Genomic DNA, 20832 nt, shown 5'->3' with positions numbered 1-20832 from the left:
CCAAGGACAACCCTATTGATGTGCAAGGCACACTTCGTAAGGAATCCATCAGGCAGGTCCTTTGGGGGCCTCTGCTGTGATACCTATTCATAAGTTGACAGTAAATCTGGCAAATTTGTGGATTTTTACAACTTCCAAACAGGTGTCTAACGCCAGTTGAGCAAAATCTGCAACCAGCTCCAAATGACAGAAACTGCATTCCACCTTAGGCTGATGACAGAATGTGTATTGCCAGGAAGCAGGGGAACGAGTCATAGTGTTTCCCATAACTTGAGCCCAACCGTCTAAATTAAGGTATGCTTAGCTGTGCTTAACAGACGCCGTCATCACTAGCACCCTATAAACCCTCCGATACACGGCGATGCGGTTTATTAGCAGCGCCTCCATAGATTCTGTTTGCTCGTGCTCCATTAGAAAAACTTCATCCCACATTAAACTGCAATGCAATAGGATGTGTGCCAGCACGGAAAGGCCATCTAATTGTGCCAAAGCAGAGACGTGGGGATTGTTTCAGTAATTCCTCCAGGCAGAGCTGACTCTGCATTATCTGGAAGGCTCTTTGTTCTTTCCTTGCTAATTTCCAAACTCCTACAGGCTTCCCAGCCTTCAGGACGCACTCCTACCCCCTGTTCCCCACCCTGATCCATTCAGAGAAGGATCTGATCAGCTTCTATTGTAAATTTAATTTCAAGCAGCCAGACGCTGCATTCTGGCACCCTGGGATGTGGCTGCCTGTGAATAGCACTAGATGAAATGTGAGACGCTTTCAAGGAGATGGCTCTGAACTCCTGATGGAAAAAGGGAGGCACTGGGAGATGAATGGCATCTGCATAAGGCACGAGCTGTGTGCACTGTGCCTACTGGCACCTCTTCATCGGCGACGCCAGGTGAGGCTATCAGGACACAGCATCGCTGAGATTGCCCCATTTTGCAGAGGGGGAAACTAAGGCTCAGGTGGATTAACTGAGTTGCCCAAGGTCACTGACATAGAGAGAGGATTAGAATACAGGCACGTCTGAAGTGTAACTCCTCAAATGGACCAAACTCGGGTTCTCAAGCTCAGCACTACTGCGTTGGAAACCAGCTAGGTCTTTGCCATGGGCCACAGTCCTGTACATGTGGGGTGTTCAACAGTACCCTGGGCCCCAGCCTACTCGATGCCATTAGCACCCTTGCACTTGTACAGTTCTGTGGCAACCCAAAGTGTCCTCCAACACTGCCAAGTGTCCCTCAACACAGTCAAGGCGGGCAAGACTGCCTTCAGTGGAGAATGGGTGTTCTACCTTATGAATTTGAAATTTATGGGAGGTTTCTGCCTTTGCTTAATCAGATTTTCTAGTTTTGTTTTCTACGAACATATGCGTGTTCCTTTATTTATGTCTTACTGTAGTTCAAAACAGTTTACACACTTGATTTAATTCTCACCAACCAGCAATGAGGTACATCCTGATACACGCACTTTACAGATGAGGCACCGAGGGCAAGAGCACAAGCAACCTGCCGGCCCCTCCCGGCTGGGAGATGCTGGAGCCCGAGCTCACGTCATGCACGGGCAAGAGCAGTGAGGCTCCACCACTGAGGCTCCCACAAGGCAGAGAACACAGCAGGAGATTCAGCTCCAGCTCCAAGGGCTTAGTTTCTATAAGGAGGAGCTCACTGCCTCACAAGGCAGCCCAGGAACAAGCTGCGGGAGAGTGGTGGGCTTCAAAGGGCGGGAGGTGACTTTCAACATCCATAAATAAGGTAAGAAGACAAGAGTGTCAGGCGGAAGGGGAGAAAAGAGAGACACATTAAGAATGCAGTGAGAACAGCAACTGCTAACCATGTGCCTGTTGAGTTTCAGAGAATAAGTACAGAAAGCTCCCAGGTGACACAAGCAGAGAGAAACCTGCTGCAGGCCTCTTAGTGATCCTGTCCCACCATCTGCCTGGGAGGAGATGGTGGGGAGAGGGCTATGGAGTAATCAGTAATACGCCGATACATCACACGCATACTCCATGCACACACAGGCATGTGCATTTTACATAAACATGGTGTACAAACACAATATGCACACATATGATGCATACATAGATGTTACATGCATACCCATGAAGCATGGCACATGTACACCTTATGTGCATGCATGTGATACATAATACACTTTCCATGCATATGCATGGCTCCTTGCATGCAAAATGAATGGCTCCCCGAGCCCAGGGCTTTCTTCGCGGTCTTTCTATCATGCCCAAAGTTCTCCGATCTCAAAAGTCTGCAGGGAGGGCACAGATGGAGAATCAGTCAGGCCCCAAAGGCCCCCAGAAAGGACTGAGCACTAGATCCTACACACAGGACAGAAAGAGATGCAAACGATGTTTAAGAACCATTTAAGGATCTGCAGCTGAGGGATCCCTTATAACCACCCCGGCAGATGGGTCACTGTCCCCTCCATTTCACAGATAAGGCTTGGGGAAGACCAAACCTTGCATGAGTTCAAAATTTTAATAAATGCAGAGCCTTAGGGCTTGGGGATGTAGCTCCAAGGTGGAGAGCTTGCCTAGCATGTGAGGGGCTCTGGGAGGCATCCCCAGCACTGCAAAAAATAAATAAATAAAATGAATAAATAAATACCGAGCTTTACTAGGTACACGTCTAGGTCTGTCCCCATCTACTATACCCTGCCACTTCATAGGAAAATAAGGTAAGAAGTGGCCCACCTGTTCTGCTAGCCAAGAGGAAAAGCGTCAGTGTGACAAATGGTAGACCAGAAGGACACGTTGTCCTGGGGACAGGAGTTCACCACAGGCTGGTCTGGTCTATCTTCTATTGCCCAGCTAGAGGGCACAGTCCCCCACGCCTTCCTTTCCTTTGTTCTCTCCTCACAGTCCCCACAGTTCCATTCCTGACTCCGAAGATGACTCTTTCCCTTAACTTCGCACAAATCCACACGTGTTCCTTCTCCAATGCTCTAGCCCAGGCGACCACCATCTCCTGCCCGGCCTGACAGCTGCCGGTCTTCCCCACCCCCAAGGTGACTTCCACACTGCAGACAGAGCAGGCCCAAATCCTCTGCCTGAAAACTTTTATTAGATGGGTATTGACAAAATCTCTACTGATAACATATACATCACGGTGGAAAACTAAATATTTCCCCCACTATAATCAGTAACAAGGTTCTGCTCTGACCACTTCGATGCTATTCAAAGGAGGATGCAATCAATACAGTCATAAAAAAAGGAAAAATAAAAAGAAAAGGCATCCACACTAGAAGAGAGGAACAAAAAATTGCTACTATTCACAGATACAAACAATATCATTTGAACTAATAATGAATTCAGCAAGATCATAGGACGTGAGTGAATATACAAAAATCAACTGCATTTCTATTTATCGGCCCTGACTAGTCCACAAATCAGATTTTTAAAAGTATTCTATTCACAGCGGCATCAAAACAGTAAAAGCTTTCATAAGAGAAATTTCTAGCTCAAGATGGAGAGCCAAGACTCCATGTCAAACTCCCATTCCACCTGATCCCAAGATTCTCAGGAAAATGCCCTGAGATGTACAGACAGACAGCATATTTTACGTCCACCTTGGAAACTAAGAAAAAGAGACAAGATACCGATGTGCCACGGAATGCCAAGGCACTTCTCCAAGATGTAAAGCCAGTGAGATTCCATTAAGAAGGTTAGCAAGGCAGGATGTTGACAGAGAAATGCAGCTTAAAATAGGTTTTAAAGAAGTAACTTGAAACACTTGTAGTATAGAAATCACAGAAAAAGCACAGAAAACTTGTACTTGAAGACAGGGAAAGGGAAGTAACAGCAAGAAAGCTTAAAAATAGAAAGCACTAAATATCATAGAGAAGCACATATATCAGTTGTCACCAGAAAAAGGTGAGGGGACTAAACTTTCCTGTTAAAGAATAAAGATTTTCTGTGAGAATTTTTTTATAAAACTCCAACTCTATTTTTCTATCCCCTAGACAATGATAGATGTATTAAAGATAGAGGAACAGGCAACGATGGACCCAATAAATCCAAAAGGAAAAGAAAATGGGAAGAGAAACATGGAAATATTCGATTCCAAGCAGAATTGGAGGTTAAAAAAAAAAACTTGAAGGATAAAGATAATCTGTATGTTGGAAAAATAGAAAACTCACTGTGAAAATAGGATGTTTACAAATATTAAGGGGCCAAAGATATAGCATCCGAATCTATAAATTAAAACTTAGAAATAACAGAAGAAATTGAAAAATAAACAGTTAAAATGTGAGACCAATATATTGGTCTTGACAAATACCAATTAGGCCACAAATAAGAAATTAAAGCAACTGTATGTCATGAATAACATGAATTTTTACCCTTTGACTGCAGAATATCTGTTCTTTCCCAATACTCATAGAACATTTACCCCCAAAAAATGATCTTATACAAAGGAGGGGGAAGTCAACAAATTCTCCAAGTAGAAATCATAATGCGATCTTAATGCAATAAAGCTAGGTAATATTTTTTAAGTATAAGCAAATATTACTTGAAAATTTGAGGGGAAAAAAAATCCCTAGAGTCAAAGAGAGAACAAAACTGCAATTAGAAACTCTTTCTGAAATAACAACTACCCATCAAAATTGATGGGATATGGTCAAAGTTGTACTTAGGGGAAAATGCCTCTTAACGTTCTTATTATCAAACAAGAAATAATGGAACTAATTCAATTCACGAAATCAGCATAAGAGCAACATCGGCCTAAGGTAAGTGGGAGAAAAGAATGGATAAAGATAAAAGTAGAAATCAATATGTGAGATAATAGAGGAGGAATGAAATTGATAGCCCTAGCTCTGGGACTTTAAAAAGGCCAATAAAATAGGCAAAGTTCTGGAAAGACTAATGGAGTACAAGAAAGGAAACACCAAGCCGAGGAGAAGATGGCGGAAGGGAGGCAGCCCAGACACTGGAAAGATGGACAGGTACGGTGCCAGGTTCCTAGTAACGATGAGTGAGTCCCTAGTCCCTAGACAAACACGCAGGCAAGAACTGATTCATGAGGAAGACGAAAACCTAAGTAGACTAATAACTAGGGAAAAAGAAAAATGTTCACAACCATCCAAAGGTCCACACCCCCAGAGAAGCCCCACTCCAACACCCCCAAGGACAGCATATTCCAATGTTATTCAGATTATCCTCTGGGCCTTCCCCTGGGCAAACCCTGCATGCCCTTGGCTACTACTGAAATGAACTGAAATGAGCAGACCAGGTGAGGAATCTAAGCAGGGTGAAGGCAAAGAACCCCAGAGCCTCCTTCTCAAACTGGGCTGGCTGGCCAGGGTAGGCTGTTGGGCTGTGCCAGGGCAGGACCACCCTCCTACAGGCCTTTATATTCCCTGTACCCAGAGTGTGGAAGCATTCCCCAGATGCCCAGACAAAGATGCCATGTGTGACCCTCCATGATTCTGCTGTCTTCCCCTGAGAAAGGCCTTCCCCCACTGCCCTAGAGAACCCCAACATCGCTCCTGGACCCCGCGTGCATGCTTGGTCTCCCTAGTTTGATGGGCAGGGTGTGTGCATGCCTGTCTTCCCATTAGCACATACACTCCGTGAAGGCAGGGGCTTCGTTTTGCTCACTGCTGTGTTTCCAGTGCTCACACAGTGCCAGGACATAGTAGGTGCTCATGAAATATTTATGGAACAAATGAGCAAAGAGGACTGTTGTGGTTTGGATGTGAGGTGTCCCCCAAAAGCTCATGTGTGAGACAATGCCAGGTTTGGAGGAGAAATGACTGGGTTATAGCCTTCACCTAATCAGTGAATTAATCCCTGATGGGATTAACTGGAGGGTAATGGGAGGCAGGTGGGATGTGGCTGGAGGAAGTGGTTCATTAGGGGCTGTTGGTATATATTTTGTATCTGGTGAGTGGAGTCTTTCTCTCTGCTTTCTGATCATCATGGGGCCGCTTCCCTCCACCATACTGTTCCGCCATGATGTGCTGCCTCACCTTGAGCCCCGGGGACTGGAGCCTGCTGTCTGTGGATTGAGTCCTCTGAAACTGTGTGCCCCTAAATGAACCCCTCCTCCTGTACAGTTGTTGTGGTCAGGTCTTTTAGTCACAGTGGTAGAACACCTGGCTAAAACGAGGGCTACTCTTGTCCCTTTAACGAAGTTTCACTGAACACCTAGCGAGTGCCTCACTCTGCCCATCTCCAGGGAAGATGGATGAGCCACGTCTAAACCTGAATGGGTCGGACCCTTGCTGCAGCCCTCCCATCTCACCTGTGCACTGCCCCGAGAGGGCAGGGAGAGGGAGAGAAGAGGGCGGGGTCTACCCTGAAGATGTGATGTGACCCCACTCTGGGAACCACCCAGAGGCCCGGGCTCAGAAGCATCTTAAACAAAGCCTGGAGATGAAACCCAGGGCTGGGAAAGCTCATTAATGTATCAGCCTTTAGAGGCAATGAGGGCTTCCCTTGACTCTGAAGTCATTAACCCCTTGGTTCCCGGGGAGCCGGGAATCCTGGCTACAGGACAGGGCGGGCAAGGCTTGTGATGGAGCACTTGCAGAGCTACCACTCTGAGGCCTTTGCCTTCACCCCCAAATGCCTGCCCTTCCTGCAGAGGGTGGAAGCCCTGGCGCCCTGTCTCCCTCCTGGTGTGTCAACTTTCCACCTTGGGACACCATTCAGGGGCACAGGACAGCCATCTCACCTGCTCCACAGTTTTGTCTTTTATCTGCTGGCATGGCATCGAGAGGGTGAGAATTCACCCAAACTCCCAATTTCTAAAAGTGCTTTTTCTAGCGCATCACCGTTACCCACCGCAGCAGGTTCATCTCGACAGACGTGCAGGTTCCCAGTACGTCCTCCTCCCCCCTCTTGCCCCTGCCCTTGCTCCCCTTCTTCCACTCTGCTGGTCTTCCTTCTACAGGTTTATGTTTCATAATCGGTGCTTTATAGATAAGCAGGAAGGTGGAATCGCTGTGGTACGTTCATATACCTACATAGCATAATTTGCTCGATTTCATTCTGCAGTCCCCCCTTTTCCTCTCCCTCCTCCTTCCCCCTCACTTTCCTTCCTCTCCTCTGCCCATCTCCCACTATTTTCATGAGGGACCCCCTAATACTTTTTTCACTTATTGTCTAGCCTTCCCCTAGGGAAGAAAAATTTCTGGCCTATGTCCCTTAGCAGGATGTTCTCTAGTGCCACCCAGTTACTAGCACATGCCATAGCTCATTCTTCTTTGTGGCTGAGTGAAGCTCCACAATGTATAGATACCACATTGTCTTTGTCCGTTCCTCTGCCAAGCTCCCAATTCTACACTCAGAGTCAAGGCCACCCAAATGCAAGGCAAATTTCAGCAAAGTATTTGTGGTTTTGAATGCATGATGCAAGAGATACTCATCACCCACATCCTGCATTCCCCACATCTGTGGGGTCCAAAGGGGAAAAATATAAATACTTCTGTCTGTGCATAGAATAGATACCAACAGATGCCCACACATACGTGCAAAGCCAGTTTCAATAGAAAGATCTGCATTTCTCCATACTCCTTTTATGTTTTCCGTGTGATTTTCCCTACTCATCAGTCTTGCTGATTGGATACTCTGAAGTAGGGGAAGGAAATTAGGAGCCTCAAGAAAGCAGAGCAGTGGAAGGAAAGCCCGATAAAAACAGAAGCCAGTGCTGATGACCATGAGCCTTTCAGCCCAGTCCAGCGACCTCCTCCTCCCTGCAGCTTGGCCGAGGACCCAGCTGAGTGCCATGGGGAGGGCAGAGAGGGTGGTACCTGGTTCGCAGGTTCTCTGGCTGGGGTGGGCCATCGAATACTGACAGGACATCAAAGTCCTCTTCCAGGGCGAAGGACTGGAACACGAGTTGGATCCTGTGCTGGTCCTCAGCGGTGATGGTCCACGTGCAGTTGGCGTAATTGGGGTAGCCATACGGGAACCCTGGGCTCTCCACCGTCCCGTTGGGACCCTGCAGTTGGAACGTGCAGTTCTGGCCTGGGAGAAAGAAAGGAAGCAGTCAGTGTGGCTAGAAGAACGTATAGAAGCTTCTAGAAAGAAGGGAGCAATGTGTTCAAGAATCACCGACCCACTTTTCAGGTGCTTCCTAGGGACCAACCGTGTGCTTGCCCCAGAGGAATGGAAGATGGGGGACCAAAGGGGCCTGTGACCAGGTGGTCGGTTGTGCATTGCTCTAGTCAAGCCTTAGAACAAGTCTGTGGGGTAGGACACCAAGGCTAAAGTGCCCCAGGGCCATTCTAACCTCCTCCCTGTGGCCTGACTCTCAGCTAAGGTCCTCCCACCCTGCATAGAAAAGAGAAGCCATCAACGGACTCCCCCTCCTCCCAAAGTTAGCCCTTCTAGCTGTCCTCATTCCTCCTTCAGAGGGACCCCCTCTCCATCGCCATGTCACGCTCCCCACAGGCCCGTTCCTTCCATCCTTCCCTACTGTCCGAGAACCTGCTTCTCTCAAACCTGTTCCATCCTCTCTCCACGGGAAACTTCCCATTGGGAAGGAACCAAGACTCCCACCCCACCCCTCCACCCTCCCCGGCCTTGGCTCCCCCTTCCACAGCCAGAGTTCTAGAAGACACATTAGTCTCCGCGTCCTCACTTCCCCTCCGACCCTGTCCACTCCCTCCAACCCTGTCGGCTCCGCCTTCTGGTCCCGTGGATTCACCCCAACAGACCTAGCGGGGCCACAGGTACGACCCGTGGTGTTTCACCTCCGGGGTTCACTGGCCTCTTGCTGCTGCTAATGCTATTCCCACCCCTCCCCAGGCCAGAGCATCTGTGACCTCGGGGTGCACGCCCCACCCTTGGATCTGGTTCAGGAGAGAAGCTGATGGACAGCAGGTGGGCGGGGCCAAGTCTGCATTTCCTCCTACTTCCTGGGGGTGTGCTGAGCAGAGGCTTGGGGACCACGCTGTGAGCGGCCTGGCCCTGGACTTCCTCCCCGCCCCCCCCCCCCACAGTCTCCTGCTTCCCTCCACTGCCTTCCTCTGTCCTTTTCCAGCTCCATGCCAGGGCCTCTCCTCCTCTTTCCCTAGCCTGCTGGACCTCCCACGTGTGCACCTGATGATACACAATGGCACAGTCCAGACCAGGTGCCGGCCACTCCCTTCAAAGCCCAGGTCTCCTTTGGGAGGCTCTTGACACCCCCGGCCACTCTGTGCTCTTCTGACGCTCCCTCTCTCTGGGGATGGAGTAGTACCTCCACTCTTTGTGTAGAGAGACCCTTGTAAGTGAACCACTCCCTCTCCTTCATGACCCTCTGGTCAGTGGGTCACCCTGTGTCAATTTCATCTCCCCCGCCCCACACCAAGCTCTTTGCTGGCCTCCCATAACTCCCAACTGGTGAGTCCCCTTTACTCTGGCCCTGGACGCCTCATACTTCACCCTGCAAGGGAAAGCATCATTTCAAAATAGAAATCTCATCAGGCATCCCCCACCCATCTGCCCCAAGCCTTCAATGACTCCTCATTGCTCTTCAATAAGGACAAAAACACGGAAGGTCTACAAGGGTCTCTTCATGGTCTGGCCCTTAGTGACCTCTTTTTAAAAAAAAAATTATTTTTTAGTTTTATTTACCTCTTGCCCCACACCCACTGGCTTTCCAGCCAAACACCTGCCCTCCACAGCCCTGCGCACCTGCCCTCCACTGCACAGCCACGAGCCCTGTGCACCTGCTGTTCCCTCTGCCTAGAACACTCTTCCTTCTTTCCTGGCATGTCTTTCAGACCTCAGTCTGGTGTCCCTCCTTGATTAGGTCAAGCCCCCGCCCCCATTATCTTCTGTCACAACCTCTCCTTGGCAGCACTCAGCACAGGAGCAAGTCTCCAGGCCTCCGTGTGATGGTTTCATGAGCACCGTCTCACCAGGCCGTGAGTCTGTTAGACCAGAGACCATACGAGTCTTCCATCTGCGACTCCGCCCTCCAGCTCAGCAGCAGGCACGGGGTAACTTCCCAATAATTCAATAAAGCTCTCTTGCATTTACTCAGTATCTGCCTAGACGCTCTCCTAAGACCTTGACCTACACGGATCTGCTGATCAGTTACCACAGCCCTAGGATCGACACTATTCACATGGTCCCCATTGTACCGATGCAGAACTAGGGCAGAGAGAAACTAGGGAAGGGGGTCTGAGCCGCTGTTACTCAGAGGTGGGATTTAAACAAAAGTCGTCCACTTTCTTTACCGTGATACTGATAAATTGTCGCAACACTTTTTTTTTTAAAGCCACTTTAGGGATTAACTGACAAAGGGCACTTAATCTCTAAAATGACTTTAATATTAAGAAATCTCTTAATACAAACTATCCCATTAGAGGAGAAAAAAAGTTAAGGGCTTCTGAATAAACTCTAAAGAGGCATTTAATAAAATTAGACATGTAACTGATTAAAATAAGTATTCAGAACTAGGAAAGAGAATATTTCCTTTCCATGATAAAGCATCCATTTTTGAACAATACCCTACATTGTACTTTTGGCGAAACATCTGATTAGGATCAAGAACAAGACGGAGATGCCATCTTCCCCCCCAGGGACTTCATGCCTTATTGGAAAAACTAACCCATGCGACACAAGAGAAAGAAATGAGTAAGGAAGAAGCAAAAAGATGGCTTGCAAATGATACATTAATGTACTTAGAGAGTCCAGGAGAATCAATCATAAAGTGATTAAAACTCTAATAAGAAATTTCAGTACAGTAGCCAAATGCAAAAACACATAAAAAATCAATAACAACCCTATACACCAGCAACAGAGAAAATATTAAACTAAAGTTCTTGCTTATGGTAACTACAAAGTGCATATAATACATAGAAATAAACTTAGTAAGAAATGTATAGGTATTACATGAAATAATTTTGTGAGAAGGATTAAATATTTTTAAATAATTGGAGAGACAATACAATCTTGAGTGGAAAGACTAACTACTGAAAGGTTAATTTATAATATTGACCTCTTGGAAAATTATTGAGAAGTTAATTTATAAGCTTAATACAATTCTGATCAAAAGCCCAATGACCTGTTTTAAATTTGGTAAAATGACACCTAAGTTTAACTGGAAAAATAGGTTATTATGGACAGTGCATTTTAAAAAAATGGTAGTAAATTTAGTAGTTTCACATTATAAGATACTAAGTGGAGTCACAAATGACCACTGAAAATGATGTGGGGGTAGTACCAGAGTGACGGATAGAATATGAAACAGTAATATAAGAATAGTCTTAACATAATAATACATGTAAGGAAATGTTTTAAAAATCAAGGAGGCAGGGCACAATGGTACACACCTGTAATCTCAGCTACTGAGGAGGCTGAGGCAGGAGGATCACAATTTCAAGGCCAGCCAGGGCAACTTAGTGAGACCCTGTCTCAAAATAACAGAAGAAAGGACTGGGGTGGTGCTCAGGGGTGGAGTACTTGCTTGGCGTTTGTGAGGCTCTGGGTTTTATCCACAGTACCTCAAAAAAATTCATGAGAAAATAAAGATATTTGCAGGTACAACTACTGTTCAGAGAAAAAATTGAGTTGTCTCCTGAACTCATGCCATAGACCAAAGTAAGTTCCAGATGGAGTAAAGAGTTAAAAATTAAATATATATATACTTAATATATTTAATATATAAATATGTATTAATATATATATTAAAAGAAAATTTAGATAATTATCTGACTGTGATTTTCTGAACAGAAAAGTTGTGGAAGAGACTGCAAGATAGTTAGTTTTATCTAAAAACTGTCAAAATAGAAACAAAATCAAAATGCTTACAAAAATGATAGAAAAGTAACATCCTTAATAAAGAGTGATTACTAATAATACTTTTTAAAAGAGCAAGCCCTATATCTAAAAAAAAAAAAAATGGGCTCCAAGAGAAGACTTGAGTGGCCACAGAACCAGAAATATACCCAAATGAGATAATGAAATAAAACTTCCACCTCCACAACTTTTAAAGGGGCCCTGGGGACACCTCACAGGCACCGGATCTCTATGCCCCTAAACCCTCCTTGGTATGTCGCTGCCTCGTGTCATTCACTCATTCATTCACTCCTTTAGGTTAGACCCTATGATAAAGCCAGGGGGCCCAGATCACAGACTGGACACAAGTGAATCCATCCATCCATGGGGACGGACTGTGCTAAGGGTCACAGAGAGTGGCGCTGAGGACCTCACAAGGGCTGCATCGTCTGGGCCACCCTCCTTCATTGGCAGACAACTGTTGATACCAGCATTCACCACCAACCCCTGCACCCTGGACAGCTGCCTCAGCTCAGCCCTGCCCTGGCCTAGAGATTCTGACTCCGAACCTGGGTATGAATGGTGTCTTCTGCAAGAAGTGTCTAGAGCAAGAGGTGAAGGGTGCTCAGGACATTTTCCATGGGATGGAAAAGATAAAAAGAGGAGGAAGCAGGAGACAGATACAATAGGAAGAGGAGATCTGGGGAGCAGTTCCATTAGGAGAAGGTGACTCCAGGTGGTGACCACCACTGAGAGACTAAGATGAGGGTCTTGGATGAGGTCACTTGGTTTGATGTCTGAATGGTCCCTCTGGTAATAAGAACACGGAAAATAGGAGCTTTGTTCTGGTCTTTGGCGGGTCTTCAGGGCCTAGAATTCAATAACTATCTGCTCAGTGGATACATCCATTTCAACAAAGGCAGGTGGGAGGGGATGAGGTGGATAGAGGCAGGTTTGTAAGATGTAGAGGCAGGATTGGCTGGTGCACCTTGCAAGGCCATTATATTTTAAACAAAAACATACACATTGCTCATTGTAGAAAATGTGAAAAATACATCAAGACTGTAAAAAAGGAAATGGAATCTCACTTTCCTTCCAGAGGCAACTGCTATTAATATTTTCATCTTTTTTTCTATAATTTTCCATGCATATTTCATATTGTTGAGATAATATTGCACATACAATTTGGGGAGCTCTTTTTACAGTAAATTATTCTTAAATCTTAAATTACAAAAGGCACTTGTAATACACACAGATACAGGGTGCATGCAACACGAGTATAAAGAAAAATTCATCTCCAGCCTCCCTCCCTTTCGCCCTATCTAAAGTTACTGAAGTTAGCGGCCAGGCCTGAGCCCCTCCCCACTCCGCCCTTGCTCATGCAAACATATGGACACATTTTGGGAGAATTTTTATTATATTGCTTTAAAAGTGAGATTGCAGTTCAGTGCATTTCTCTGCAGCATGCTTTCTCACTTAACAATACGTTGGGGACACCTTCCAGGTCAGTAGATACAGATCTAACTGATTTTTTTATATATAAATGTGCAATATTCCCTGGCATGGGTATATCTCAATTTATTCAACCACTCCTCTGCTGCTGGCCATTTGGGTCATTTCTTGGTTTCCTTTTGTAACAATTCGGTAAACATTATAACGTGAGTCTTCTCCCAAGAGTTGAATCCGTTCATAAACAGCATTTCAAATGGATCCACAACATCCCAATGTATGTTTATACTAGAATTTACTCAACCATTCTCCTATTGTCAAACATTTACATTGTTTCTGGATTTTTTCAAATATATATTCTGTTATAAGACCTGGACCCTCAGCGAGTCTGGGGACAGGTTGCTGGCCAGTGCAGTGGAAAATGATTTTCCATGGCCAGAGTCCCAGAATGAATGTTCACTTCGTGTGGTCATTGTGTCCAGCTTTGCTTTCTGGTGGGGTTCTGTCCTTGTGAGGCGGGCTGACGTCTGTGGCGGGCACTGTCAGGGATGACTACAAAAGGGCATAAAGCCTGACCTGTATGGAAGTCTCCTGAATCCAAATGGATGTTCCCGAGTTGGGAAAGTTGGACCCAGTGCCCGGACTCCAGACTGGAATGCTGATGGAATGAGTCCATGCAAAATGGCCATGTGTCCTTTTAATGTCCATGAAATATGAATTTCTTCCAAGTAAAAGGCAACCTGCTCTTCACATCCAGTCACTGACGTTCTGCCCCACGCAGGGAAGGGCTGCTGCTGACTTGCATGGAGAGGGGCCTCCATTTCTCTCCCAGCATCATGTGGCCTGCCCACTCTCACCCATGCCTTTAGCCTCTGGTGATGTAGCTACTAAAGGAGGCCAAGACCAAGGCCATGGCTCAAGAACAACCTCAGAGAACTGGATTCTTGGGGCTGCTTTTCATTCTTTTTTTTTTTTTTTTTTTTTGGACAAATTCCCTAGCACAGTTTTCCAAAAGTGTAGGCTTCTGAGTCAAAGGGCATGAACACTTCTGAGTCTTTGGCTCTTGATCACCAAAAGTCTTTCTAGAAAACATGCACCCATTACATTCCCAAGGGCCATGTCTAGGAACAGCTATATCAAGCATTGTGCCAACACTGTGGGTTATCTTATTGAGAAGTTTTTGCCTGGAAAAAAAAAGGGGAAAAGGCACAATGTTTTAGTTAGCATTTTTTTTATGGCTCGGATTCTACATCTTTCAAGTTAAAAAATTTAATTTCTCTCTTTGGGAACTAACTGATGAAACCTTTGGGTCATTTTTCATCCTGGCATTGATTTTTCTTATTGAACTACATATCCATATATCATCTAAGAGAAGTGAATCTTCTATGCATCTGTGGCATTACATGGATGCTGAATTAATATGTGTCGAATAAATACATGCTACATGTATGTTTTGTAGTTGTATTCGCTATTTATTTTTATTATGTTTGATATAGAGAGCTCTCTACATTTTATGTACTCAGATCTTGTAGATCTGACTGTTTTCTTGTCAATTCATGCCAACTCTGTACAGAATCGGGGTTCTGCTCTTCTGTGGTGTTTGTTGTCAATATTGTTTTCTGCCTGGTGTGTGCTTTCTGTGTTATTTGGAGGCCTCCGTGGATTAAGCGTCCAGCGCTCACAGCTCAGAGGCAGCCTCGTTTCCCTCTTTCTTGGTGATACTGTCCCTTCATTTACACTGAGAAAGTCTTTTCTCGAAGATTGGCTGGATTCTCATCTCACCAAACAGAAAAGTCAAAGTCTTTGCTGTGGCCCCCAGAGACCCAAGTTTACAGGTGTCCCTTGCCCCCTGTCCTTTGTCCCTGTGATCTGGCTGCTCTGCCTCCTAGATGTTCCCTGAGCTATACACTCTCCTAGGGACCCTCACTCTTGCTGGCCCTTCAGCCCAGAAAACTCCTCCCACAGGAGCTGCATGACCTGCTCCCTCAGGTGTCCATCAATGCTCAGAGATCACCCTGAGTAAAACCCAAGTCATTCTCCTCTCAGACAGGTGCTCCGGGTCCCTGCTTGTTTTCTCCACAGCACAAAGCACCTCTGGTGTGTATTTTCTTGTTATTTTCTGCACTGTCACCTCCACTAGAATGCACCCCTCCATGACACTAGGAGCACCGTGGTTCCATCCTCTGCTCTACCTCCAGCCCCCAGGGCTACACCTGGCACGTAGTAGATGCTCACTGAAGAGTGATGGGCTGAGTGGATGCATACCCATCAACGGCCTACTTTGCTTTCTGTGTGGCAGCCAGCTCACTCCAAGCACTTTGAGACTCACTACCTCTTCTAGAAGCCTTCTCAGAACTTTCCAGCAACCTCCCAGTCCTTCCCCATCATTCACCATGCACACCACTGCCCTCGCCAGTGGTCAGGCCATGCTTCTGTGAACATCTTTGCAAGTAGATTCCTCAATTTTTAGTCACATATTTTTCTTCAGCACCTAGCTCAGCACCTGTCCTCAACAGACACTTGGTACATAGTTTTTGAATGAGTGATTGAACCAATCGAACTAATGGTGTATAATTTTCAGGCAACACCTGCCAACTTCATTTGTCCCTATTTTTATGGCTTGCTTGGGAGGTGGCTTCGTGAAAAGCTTAGAAGTATAGGTTTTGGAAGCAAAAGCCTCGGGTTCAAATTTCAGGTTTGCCACTTAATACCATGTGGGCCATTTCTTGAAACTCTTTAAACTCTAGTTTCAACATCTTTAAAATTAAACTTGTTTCTAGAACGGCTGCGTGAATGAACATGATACTGCCTGCTAAATTACTAACTACCCAGAACAGTACCTGGTATGCACTGTCAGTGATCAATAAGTACCAGCTAATCTTTTAGTAAAGATTTGTAATTTTATTGATGTAGGTCCCAGTCACATCTTGTTAAGGTTATTCCAGTGTATTTTATGTATGTTTTTGTTACTCTAGTAGATGACATTTTTTCCCAACATTTTTTCCTAACTGGTTATTACTGATACACAGAAATTTTTATTGATTTTTATATATTCATCTCACAATCCAACCAGGTTTTTGAACTCTTATTCATTCTCAAAATTTCTCAGGTGATTCCCGTGGGCGTTTTAGGTACACAATCATGTTGTCAACAAATAATGATAATTTCAAGGAGATAACTCTTTTGAGAAGTTTGGCAGGAAAATTCAATTGGGTTCTGCAAATATTTATGGACTGATAAGGTCAATTTGGGATAGATTCAGTTGGAGCTGCCAATGGGACATCCTATAAAGACGGCCAGAAGGTAATTAGGCTGTAGACCAGTGTTTGGGGGTGCAATCTGGGCTGGAGATATGGCTCTGTCACGGCCATGCCACTAATGAAGCTGCTCTCCAAGGAGCACAGAGGAGAGCTGCTGGTGCCGGGGAAGTCGTCACTGCCCTGCAGGTGACTCAGCTGCCACATGGAACACCACTGGACACGTCAAGACCACAGTTGGCCTCTGGGCCACCTGCATGTGTGCTTCCTGGCAGGGCCACGTTGTCTGCAGAAGGGAGAGGCAGGGGTCAAGCAATATCACTGGCTCTCGACAATGACCCCACAGAAGAGGACCAAGTACCTGGTCATCGGGGGTGCTGGCATCCAGCCTCATCTGAGCCCCTCTCCCACTGCAGCTTGTGTACTGTGGTCATCCCAAATAGCTCATCAGCTGCAAACACCCCAGGTCCTTTCAGGCCTTCACAGTGTTTGGCCCTTTGCCCAGAATGCTCCTCCCCGCTGCCTCTACCTAGCGAATCTTGCTCACTCTTTCAGATTCAGTTCACACAGCACCTCCTCAGAGGGCCTCTCTCATTTCACAGACAGATCTGTCTCTGTCTCTTGTCTCTGTCTCTGACTCTCTCTCTCTCTCTCTCCACCCCCATGACCCCACAGGGGTGACCATCCACCCCCAACTCCAGACCTGTTCTCTCTCATCTGTGTCTTTCAAAAAAACAAAGACAGTTTGCCACTCTTGCTTAAAACCCTTCAATGGCTCCTCTGGATAAATCCTAAATATGGGGCTGTGAGCTGGCCCTTCCCTGTGAGCTGCCTTCCCTTAGGGAACTCTCCAGCCGGAGTAGGCTCCCTAGGGTCCCTAAAGCTCAGTACTGTTGCCCACTCTGAGTCTTGTTGCTCCCTCTGATGAAGCATCCTTTATCTCCTGCTCTCATCTATTCTACTCATCCTCTAGGTCACAGAGGGTCACAGCTTAAATTTCACTGGCCCCAGGAGATCTTTCTGGCTACTACCCTAAGCTATATTCCTCTCCTTCAACACATACCGCACTCTGTGTTCTCAGGAGCCTTGTGTCTACACTGGCTCATGGACCACATGTTACCACATTGTTTAGTGTCTGAGATGTGTATTCCATAAAGGTAGAGCCCACATTCTGTTCCATACAGATCCCCCATACAGGAAATTACTATTTCACATTGACTTGGCCTCCAGGAGGAATATAGGCTTAACTTTCTCATACCAGAAGTGGGGATTTGTCACCCTGGACTGTCTCCAGTTCACCATCTCCTTGTGATTCTCTAATGTGATCATCCAGATAGCTGCTCTACGCAATTGCTTCCAGGTGACCATCTCCCATAAGACAGCTAGATAGTGTCTATTTGACTTATCCACCAACTCATCCCACACCCCTTGTGTGCTATGTAGATATGCCATGGTGACCCTCCTTAGTCACAATGTGACCTCCTGGAACTTATGCCTGTTGCTCTAAACCCTCCAATTCCAACACTTGGATAAAGCTCTGAACCCCGGTAAATGCCTCAACCCTCTGTCCTACTTCCCACTAGTTGAGCATGTCCCAGATGGCTCCCCGCTTCCGAACAGCCCTGCAGGTGTGTGGCCCTCTTCTTTCTGAGACCTGAAGCAATTAAAACTGCTGCTGCTATTTCAAGTGTTCTGTTGAGCTGTCTCCCATGTGCCTCCCCTGACTGCCACACCCAAACCTAGCTCTCCTGGTCACAGCTCTGCCGTGTGGCTATCTTAGGAGGAATAAACTAGACACCTTCCAGACAGCAGACACAAAGGCATGTGCCAGGATAAACAGCCTCATGGGTTGGACACGCAGGTATTCTTCCATCTTCCAGGATAAAGAGGTACCCTGTGACAGGGACACTGGCCCCATCCTTGACTACCAGACAAGGGCTAAGTTTACAGCCACCCTCCCTTGGAGGCCTCAAAGCCAAAATAAGAGGAAAATATGATGCCAGAGCCCAGAACATGGTCTGAAATCCAGTGGCCACCCTGGGAGAGCTGTCAAAGGCAGCACCTTGCCCATATCTCTGCAAAGTCACACAGCCCACTGAATGGCACACCTGGGGCTCCTCCACGATCCGGCACCTGTCTGTAACCCTAGTGCCCCGTCCATGGCCTGGTATGCATTGTGGGTGTGCAATAAGTGTGGAAAGAGACAGGGGTTTTTAATAAAGCTGTGCACTGACTTTTTACCCTGTAGGCTTTAGTGAGCAGAGAGATTTCCATTAATGGCTAAGAGGCTAGCCAGCTTTCCCAGCCTGAGCATGACTGACAGTTAAGGAGACGTGGTTCTTGGCTGTGGGGTACCGTCCTGCACACAGAGGATGCGTGTGAGTCACCTCCAGATAAAAACCACTAACCGTTTTGGAATTCCTAATGAAAGCTGGAAATTCTCTCTCCAGAATAATGTACCTAGGAACCTAACTTCTCACAGCTTCCACACATTTCAGGCTGACGTTGCTCTACGTTTGTTGTGCTATGGCCCCCTTTGACAGCCCTGTGACCTCTTTTTCAAACGATGTCTTTAAATGTGCACAACAAAGTGCACAGCATTTCAAAGGAAACCAATTATACTGAAATATGGCTTTCAAAATATTTTAAAATTTTATCATAAAATAATCTAGGTACTCCTTTATCAATGCATTATAACCAAGATGCAGCAGCAGGCCTGATAAGTACTATAGCTCAAAGCATAAATGCTACAATAGAGATGGCGGTAACAATCGTAATGTTCTATGGTAATACCCCATGATCTTATCAGTGACAGATTCCCAGGTACTGCTAATACTACTGTGCTTTGCTGCCTATATTCATGATTGATAGAAATGCTAACTTCAAGAAAACATGTAATTTTCCCCATCCAAGCTAGGGACTCCCTGGATTCCAATAAGAACCCCAGAGATCCAAGCCCAATTCTCCATATTTTATTCAGCAGTTGAGGTTAGGTCTATTTAGTTCCAAACTCTGTACATATGTTGGGCTGGGGAGAGAGAGGTCCATGCCCTCAGGGAGTTCATTGTAAAGTGTGGGGGACACACGATCCTGGCCCATCTTCCTAAGTGTGTCTCCTCTTGGTGAGGGGCTCAGGAAGACCACATTGTTAGACCTCAAGGGAATGAAAGGGAGCACATACAAACTACCTGGGAAAACTGGCACTTCTCTGTAGGTCTAAGAAAGAGACTAACATTTATCCAGTGGCTTCACCAACATCATCTCCCTAATACTGCCCTTTGAAATAGCTGTTACAACAACGCCCTTATCACTTTATGGGTGAAGACACCAAAGCACCTTGATGTCTAAAAACAGCATCAAGGTTAAACAGGTAGCCGTGGAAGAGCAGGGATTCAGACCCAGATCTGTGTGAAGGCAAAGCTCAGGATCTCCATCCCCACAGCCTCTCCCTCTGCCAGGCTGCAAGGGCTTCACATGCCATCTGGGGACACACTCCCAAAGCTACAGTCCTGGTTCCACTCTGCACCTAGTGCCGCGGGACAGAGCCTGGGATTTACTGAAAAGAGCTTAGCACAGTCACTGTGCCTCAGGGACATGGAAACAAACAAGGTTTCCTTCCTTCTCTCAAGCTGGGGGTACAGGCAACAAAGGCACAGAACAATGCATGGCGGGGAGGGGGGTGCAGCAAGCCTCTCCTGCACCATATCTAATTGCTCTGTGGGAATAATCCCATACCGCTCTGGTTTCTAATTCTACCTCCAGGCTCCCTGATTCTCCTGGGCATGCTGCACACAGAAGCCACCACTGTGGACCAAATATGATTTTCCTTGCCTGGCAATACAGATGAAGCTCATTTTTCATCATCTCGAGCCAACACCAGCTAGCGGTTGTTCACCGTGTTGATGGGGAATCCTGGACCAGCACAGGCATCTCTGCTCTGCTGATGACAGAGACTCTCTCTCATTGAGTTGTGCCACGTCCTTGGATCGGCCCCAAGAGAAGGGGACAGGTATATCTGGGGACAATTGTCTTTGCCAGGCTGATCCTGCTCCTGTATGGGATTTTCAGAATGAAAACAGGAACTAATCATTGAGTTTTCTCCACCTGAGAAGATAACTATGCTGTGGCTTTGTTCCAGGGGACAGTGGCTCATCAGAGCCACTGAAAATTTTGGGCTTGAAAGACAGGGCTTAGAAAATGCTTGATTCATTCATTTACCCACTTAAAAAATGTACTGAGCACCCACTCTGTCCAGGCACCATGCCCTCATGAAGCTGACATTCTAATAAAAATAGATAATTAAACACGTTTTCTGTGCCAAGTGCCACTGTCATAGGCACTTTACATGTACCAATTCATTCCATCCTCACGGTTTTATTAGATAGGTATTATTATTCTTTTCATTTTAC

General features: G+C 46.2%; 1 protein-coding gene across 1 annotated transcript in view; it reads right to left on the bottom strand.

Annotated features, from left to right (window-relative positions):
- CSMD2 (CUB and Sushi multiple domains 2) overlaps positions 1-20832 on the bottom strand; it is a gene marked incomplete at both ends in the record, with an annotated part of 546906 nt that overhangs the window by 477316 nt on the left and 48758 nt on the right. Inside the window, 1 exon segment of the mRNA XM_081308594.1 lies at positions 7757-7973. Coding sequence (XP_081164720.1) covers positions 7757-7973 — 217 coding nt within the window.

The sequence above is a fragment of the Spermophilus citellus genome, assembly GCF_964194105.1.
Source record: "Spermophilus citellus genome assembly, chromosome: 9".
Classification (NCBI taxonomy): domain Eukaryota; kingdom Metazoa; phylum Chordata; class Mammalia; order Rodentia; family Sciuridae; genus Spermophilus; species Spermophilus citellus.
The sequence above is the reverse complement of the archived record's forward strand: the minus strand, read 5'-3'. Positions and strand labels throughout refer to the sequence as shown.